The 7,790-nt window shown below is 47.4% G+C and overlaps 1 protein-coding gene across 4 annotated transcripts in view; it reads right to left on the minus strand.

Annotated features, from left to right (window-relative positions):
• NUP153 (nucleoporin 153) overlaps positions 1-7,085 on the minus strand; it is a 41,164-nt gene extending 34,079 nt beyond the window's left edge. For 3 of the 4 annotated variants that reach the window (XM_064507020.1, XM_064507022.1, XM_064507019.1), the window contains exon 1: positions 6,929-7,080. In XM_064507020.1, the coding sequence (XP_064363090.1) occupies positions 6,929-7,018 (90 nt within the window). In that variant the 5' untranslated portion in view covers positions 7,019-7,080. Of the gene's footprint in view, positions 1-6,928 lie in introns of all 4 variants that reach the window. The other variant, XM_064507021.1, reaches the window with a different exon arrangement.
• Positions 7,086-7,790: the final 705 nt, after the last annotated feature.

A 7,790-nucleotide genomic window follows, 5' to 3' on the forward strand; every position in this document is an offset into this window, starting at 1 on the left:
ATATACATATGTTTATACTGTCACACACACACACATGCTTAAAAAGCATATTTGAATTGTACCTTCAATTAAGCAGCTATAACAGCTTTCCTGTAGACAAGACCTGTACAGTTCAGGTATCAGGAGAAAGCAAGTCAAGGGTTTTAAGCATCATTATAATTAAAAAGAAAAAAAAAAGTATGAAATGTGGTGGCAAGAAATGGAGACACCTCACAAGAGAGATCTGTCCAAGGGAAAATAATAAATATGTCCAAAGTTAGTACAGTTATTCATAAAACTGAACAGAACACACGAACCAATGGTTAAATTATTTAATACCCTAACAAAGAAGAATTAAAAATAGGTCTAAAAAAACAGAAGATGCTTTAAAAATAGGCTGGGAAACAGCAACCTTAGAGAAAGGCCTCTTTGCTATGTTCTCCCTGAGGGGAACCTTACAATTTACTCTAGATAAAATGCAACAGCGAGATGCGGGCATTATTTCTTCCCTCAGAAACCAATATAGCCCTGAGACAGAATGAGGATGCACCAGTAGAAGGATTATGAACCTAAAGTAATGTTGACATTTATGCTGGAACCGCATGTCTGTGTGTTCTGTGGGTCAACAGCAGCCATCACACAACTGCACAGACACTGGGGTGGGACCCTGAGGACACCTAAGCCAACCTCTTGCTCAGAGCAGGGCCAGTGAGAGCAGGTTGCCCAGGGCAGTGTTCAGCTGGGTATGGATGGAGACCTCTCTGGAAAGCTCTCCCAGTGTGCAACCACACATTAGAACCATGTGATTCATAGTGAAAACATTTTCCTAATATCTAATCGGCATTTCCTATTTTGCAACTTGAGTTTGCTGCCTTTTGTCCCATTGCTGTTAATACCCAAGAGCAGCTCGGCTCCACCATCACTATACCTTCCCATTAGGTATCTGCAGACAGCAGGTCTCCCCTTTGCTTTCTCAACACTGAACAAAGCCAGCTCTATCAGCCTCTCCTCATACATCACATGCTCCAGCCCCCTAATCATCTTGGTGGCCCTCTGCTAGACTTGCTCCAGTATGTCAACACCTTTGTTGTCCTGGGAAGGCCAAAACTGGACACATGCTCCAGAGGTAGACTTGCAAGTGATGAATAGAGGGGAATCATCATCTTCCTCCACCTGCCGCCCACACTGTTACTAATAAAGTCTGGTATGCAGTTGGCCTTCTTCACCTCAGGGGCACACTGCTGACTCACGCCCAACTCGTCCACCAGGTGTGTGGGGTTGTTTTGTCCCAGAGGAAGGACTTGGCATCTGCCTTTGTTGAACTTCAGGAGGTTCCTGTCAGCCCCTTCTGTTGAGACCCCTCAGTGGCAGCACTACCCTTCAGCATACAGATGCTCCCCAGGTTCGGTTTCACGTAGGAGCCTGCTGAGGGAATACTCCCTTCCCTCATCCCAGATTGTTAATAAAGACATAAAACAGTATAGGCCCCAGTATTAACCCCTGAGAGATGCTATTAATAACCAGCTACCAGTGCAGCTTTGTACTGCTGACTGCAACCCTTGGAGCCCAGTGGTCCAGCTAATTTTCCAACCACTTTACAGTCTACTTGAGCAGTCCGTATTTCACTAATTTGGCTACAAGGATAATATGGGAGACCATACTTAAGAATTACTATTATTAAGAATTACTAAAAATCAAGGTAAACAACATCCACTGCTCATTCCTTGTCCACTGACTCAGTCACCCAGCTGTGTTATGACCCAGTTGTGTTATGAATCTGTTGCACAACTCTATGCTGGCCTGCATCTATGCTGAACTGAAATTGCTCTTCTCAAACTCCTTTAGGTGAGCAAAAATGATTTTGCACTCTATCCTCACACAGCTTTCAGAGTCAGCAGCAGCTCAGCTCCTCCGTGACAGCAGAGCAAGAACCAGCTCTAATTACTAATTGGAGGAATAAATACTCTCTCACTCAGAGGAAGTGATGTGCTGCCAGCAACTAAGGCAATTTGCAGTGTCCCAGCTAACACAACCAATTATTGCATCTGTTTTTCAATCCTCTGTCCTAAGATATCAGCTGCTAATACTGTTTTTTTCCCCCAATACTTTGCAGCTCCCAGGGCTGTCATGACAACACTTTGAGAGGCAATAACCAAAATATTAATAAAATGCTACAGCCAACATATTCTACAATTTGTTATACCATTGAGAGCATCTTGAAATGAGATAAAATTGTATCCTAGTTGGGAAAAACTTCATTGACATCTTTGCTTATGCTGACAGTAGAAGGTATTCACCTTGTAGTGACTGTAGAAGGTATTCAGGACTACTAACAAGTACAATATTTAAAAATCCATTTTGCTAATACAATTTACTTGATAGTGCTGGGAGAGAGAAACCCAACTGAAGTTAACTAGCCCATTCTTTTAGAACAAACCTTTAAATATACATTAAAAATTTCTTAAAATCTGTGAATATTTAGCTCAGTATCCTAGCCTACTACTAAAGCAAAACAAGCAGACGCACACAAAAATAAAAATAATCATCTTAGCACACTTCAAGGTATAATCCTATTGATAACAGTTAAACCAATAGAGTTATACTTACATAACGCCCCATAGACATTCTTAATAGTTTAAAGATTTTTTTTAATTAATATTTTCCTGCTTCAGGTTTATGAAACATTACCTAATTTAAATTACTCAACATGATATTCTAGGAACACCACCTCTCGAGCACAAGAGGTTGAAGATTTCTTCTCAGAATAAAACAGGCAGTTTATAAGATTACTCTGCCCACTGTCTGCAGCCACTGCCCACTGAGAAAGTGCCACACATAACATAAAACAAATCAAACAGTAGTTTAGAACTGGGCTGTCTTCAAGAGCAGGTGATAATGTAGTAATTTAGGCATTGCTGCATACAGTTTAAGTTCCCAGTCCTCTGACTACCTTGTCTGGACAGAATCCTACACTGTATCTCAAGTGACTATGCAAAACTCACCAACCCAGAGCAGCTTTTGTGACCAGGACCAGTGAATATACCTTTCAATGGCCTGCCAGTCCCCTCCTCCTGGTAACATCATAACTACATCAGCACAACATCAACTACATACATGCAACAGCATATGCTGGTTTCAACAAGTAAAACACATTTGGACTGTTCTGCTTTATACCAGTGCAGCACATTCACATTAGAAATATACACTGGCATACACACAGACAAGAAAAAACAGAAACAGGCCACTCACCAGCATAAGTTTCAATCTACAGTTACGACCTCCAATATAAAAAAAAACACTAATTTGAAGCTTAAAATAAACATACAGGCTTATGGCAAGGGTATAAAGACTTTTCACATAACTTGTTTTTCCTTGAGTTTAAAAGTCCAGAGGAGTCAAATTCCTTCATATTTTCATCTGAATAATTAAGTATCAAGTAAAAATAACCCAAAATTATTTTACAGTTTCCTATAATGACATACTTAGGATCTTTGAAATCTCTAGGTTACCCAGATGGGAATAGCAGTTTTCTAAGCTAAACCAGCGCACGCACATGCATGCACACACACACATGCTAAACAAAGTTAAGAATGGGAATATGCAGATACTTTAGTAGAAGCTGTGTAATAAATTAGTAATATAAACACTATTCCCATTTGCACTAGCATATTCACACTAGTGATTCCAATCACTGGTCCACCTAAGTGACCAGGACCTAACCAGCATCTGGAAGCACTGTGGCCACATCCAGAAGTTGGCCAGGGAACCCAAACATTGGGCACAACAGCACCCACTTTGCTTTCACATGCTTGGCTCTCAGAACAGAAGCCGTGATTTTAACCCAAGTGCTTAAGCTCCTTACGTGGTGCAGAAGGAGACTGGATATTTCAAATGAGATGGCTAAGTAAACAGGTAGCATGCCAAGCATGGCATTATCTAAAGTCAACACATTCAGCATGGAGCTGTCAACATTTAGCCATTAGGAAAGCACAGCGAATGGGGAGGAACTCCTAAATTCTACTCCCAGAATGCCTAACCCGGAGATACAAGAAGGCTCTTTTGTTTTTGTGGATTCCCAGCCCAGAAACCTCCATGGTGGGTGAGTACATACCACTTTTACTTAGCAGTGCTGCCACTTTTTTTTTTCCTCCTTTTAGTAATATAGCAACAGACAGTATTCACAGTGCCTCTTTTATATAAAAAATATCATGGTTCAGTTCCCATCCCTAGTGGAGGGAATTTGAATCCATATCTCCATCTCTCAGAAAAGCACAAAAGCTACAATCATAGTCATCTCTTCCAGACAACATCTTTTCACCTGTCCTATTTGGGGCTGATTTAAAAAAGGCATTAGATTTAAAAATAAAAACAAACAAACAAAAAACCCATAAGGATGCATGGCTCTAAAGCTTAATGGTTAGGGCTTTAGTTTGGGAGGAAGGAGCAGGAAACACAAGGCTTTGCATCTTTGCTCCATAAAATATTTAACATAAAACAAGTTCTGAGAGCAAGGACCAAAGCCTACACGTCTCCATTCTTGGAGAAGCACCCCAATCAGCAGGCCAGAGGGCAACACTTTCTTATATACCCTCCTTCTGTCTCAATGAATCATACATTCTTTTTCTGGATAGTAAATCAGCTTCAGTCAACAGAACTAAAGACACCATATAGCTAGGCAACTAGGATATTTGCCTGGAAAGTAGATGATGTGGGTTGATCCCTCAAGGCAAAAAAGGAAACTGAAGCAGGGTCTACCACATTCTGAACAAATGCTTTAACTACTAGTTGTTATATAGCAGCAGCAGCACCTCCTCTTCCAACTGTCTTCTATAGCTGTCGCTGTATTTTGTAGTAGACTGATTCTGCAGTACATTAGGTGTGATCAGAGAATTCCCACCTGATCAAACGCCTCAGGAGACTATGGTAAAAGAACAACAACCAGAAAGCAAACACCGCGATGCCTAAGCATCATGGTAATCATCCTTCATACAAGGGAGGGGGAAAAAAAAAAAAACAGATATCCTGGGAACTTTAAAGCTATTAGCTATACTGCCTACAACCTTTAGACACCTTCAGAGCTTGAGGATAAGAGATTGAGGGTTTTCAGGACTCTAATTTTGACCGCAAGCACCTAAAACAGGCCTGTCAAAAAATTTCCACAGGCTCTGATTCTACTTACTGATAAAAGCTGTAATGATTTCAGGATGGGGGTCAGAATTAGAGGTATAGTGTCATGTCAGAGTTGCACTGAACACTTTCATGTCTTCTCAAACTCACTACTGAGAGACAATTAACATTAAATCACAGAATATTTCTGCAGAGTGGACCTTATACTGAAAACAAGAACATTTGTCAATAACTGCAGTTTAAGCTAGCTACCTACCCAGAAGCTCATCTTCTTATGTAATTCTAGTTAACAAGCTGCACATGGTTATAAAGCTATCCATGACAATAAATACATGTACCTAACTTCTATCAGTTTGTTAATTTATTAAATCATTACAATAATTTTCTCTCCAATACTTCAATGTTAATTTGATCTATGTATTCAAGTTGCAGCATCCAACCTCTGAGCAGAATCCCACAGATATCCCCAACCATGTGTTTGCTTTGGCACACTGTTTAAATAAACCTACCAGAAAAGGTGCAAAGATAACTGTCAATAGAAGAGTTAGAAAACCAACCAGTCTCTAATTACTTCAGATTCATGTGTCAGGTTTATCAGTTATCTACACAGTATCAACACATGCAAGACATGGCAATTTCAGTGTTATTCTCTCATTCCTGTAGAGCTTTCAACGTTTGCTCTGTAAGCGTAATGATTCTTCTGCACTCAACATCTCTATCCTAGCTTTATATGGACAACACTGCTTATCAGTATACTACATATAAACCTAAAAAAACAGTACTTCTCAAAATAAGAAAAAAAAATGAGTAACAATTCATGCATAATGCTCTCTCAGTTTTCCATAAAACAGTCATTCCTGCAGCTACTGATAAGTTACTGATTAAGTTACTGATTTAATACTGTGAGGGTTCTGGCTGAACAGTCAGCTTCAGGTTCATACACACACGTGAAGGCATATCCAGAGTACTGTTTCTTTGCCTCCCAAAAATTCTTCGCAAACAGAGATCAGGCAGCATTTCTGCTCCTCTCCCTCCAGCCACTAACTGGTGTAGGATTTTTGTGCTGCAACGTACAAACTAGTTTTTGTTATCTGTCTACTCTATCCCACAATATAAACGGGAACAAATGCCTCATGAGCCACATTTAACTTGCACTGCATCAGCACATTCAAGCACAGGCAAGAGACTGAAGAAATTACCAGATGCAGGACTCAAGGCTCTGCACACGTTATCTCCCAAAAAGCAAACTGGAGGATGAGTAGCTATCAGCACCCTCACACACCAACCCGCCAGAGGGGCTGAAACTTGTGCGTAAGCCAGACGTTGGGAGAGAGGCACTTAAATCTGAGAAGCGGACTTGCTAAATGAACGCCAGTTTTCGGGAGAGGGGCTCGTTTCGAGAGCAGCACTCGCCGGGCGCCAAACCCGACCTGCTCTCCCCGCTGCGCCTCCGCGGGCGGGAGCGGGCGAGGCGCTGCACGGCGCGCAAAAACACGGGCGCCGAGGCCGCGGCCACCGCGCCGACCGGGGCGGCGGGACCGCCCGCCCCTCCCCGCCCGTACTTCCTGACGAGCCGCGGCATCTCCCCACTCCGCCCGCCCGAGCCGCCGGCGGGCAGCGACCGGGGAAGAGAAACAAAAGGGCAGCCCGGCGCCCCCCGCGCACGCGGCGCCCCGCTGGCCCGGCCACGGCGGCGCCCGCCCGCCCGGAAATCCCACAATGCCGCTGCCCCGGCGGGAAACCCCTCCCCTGCCCTCGCCTCCCCTCGCCGCCCCGCCGGGAAACCCCGGCCCGGGGGAAGCGGGCCGCCGCCGCGCCTCACCTGCTTGTTCCTGCCGTAGGGCGGCTTCGCGGCGCCCAGGTGGTACCGCCGGGTCCGGATCTTGCCGCCGCCGCCGCCGCCCGAGGCCATGTTGGGATCCGGCCCCTTCACTGCCCCCCGCCACCGCCCCCCTCCCCCCGCCGCCCCGGCCGCGCCGCGCGCAGCGGGCCCGGCCCCCGCCGCCGGCCGCCTCGTGCGGCCCCGCTCCTCTCCCTCCCCCGCCGCGGCCCGGCCGCCCTCACCCGCGCCCCCCGCCCCTCTGTGCTGTCACCGTCTCTCTAGAGACGCGCCCGGCCCGGCCCGGCCCGGCCCGCTGGCGGCTCCCGCCCGCCCGCCACGCGCCGCGCGGCCTGCGCGGGGGCTCCGCGGCCTGCCCCTCCCCGCGGCGCCGCGCGCCCCCCCGCGCGCGCTCTCGCTGCTGCTGCTGCCGCCGCCGCCGCCGCCGCTCCCCCCCGCTCCGCTCCTCCCCACCCCCGCGCGCGCGCGCGCGCCCTTTGCCTGCTCCGCGCTCGGGCGCCGGCCGGCCCCGTCCTGCCTGCCCTGCTCGCGCCGCCGCCGAGCCCCTGCACCCCTCCCCCCTCCGTCCGACCAACCACACGGCGCCCGCCCGGGCGCCCGCCCGTCACCAGCCCGCGCCGCGAGGCCTGCGTCACGCAAGCGGGACGGCCCGGCAGCCCTCGCTCCCCGCCCCGGGCGCTCTTGGGAAACGTAGTCCGCAACGGGGCGGGGGTGTGGGGGCTGCCTGCGCCCGGCCCCCCGCACCGGGGCTCCCGGGACCCGCAGAGGGCGTGAGAACCCCCCCTCCCCTTCCCCCCACGGCAGACAAGCTTCGGGCGTGAGGGTTGCTGCTGCTCCGCCCGCG

Source organism: Dromaius novaehollandiae, chromosome 2 (genome assembly GCF_036370855.1).
Source record: "Dromaius novaehollandiae isolate bDroNov1 chromosome 2, bDroNov1.hap1, whole genome shotgun sequence".
In the NCBI taxonomy this organism is placed as follows: Eukaryota; Metazoa; Chordata; class Aves; order Casuariiformes; family Dromaiidae; genus Dromaius; species Dromaius novaehollandiae.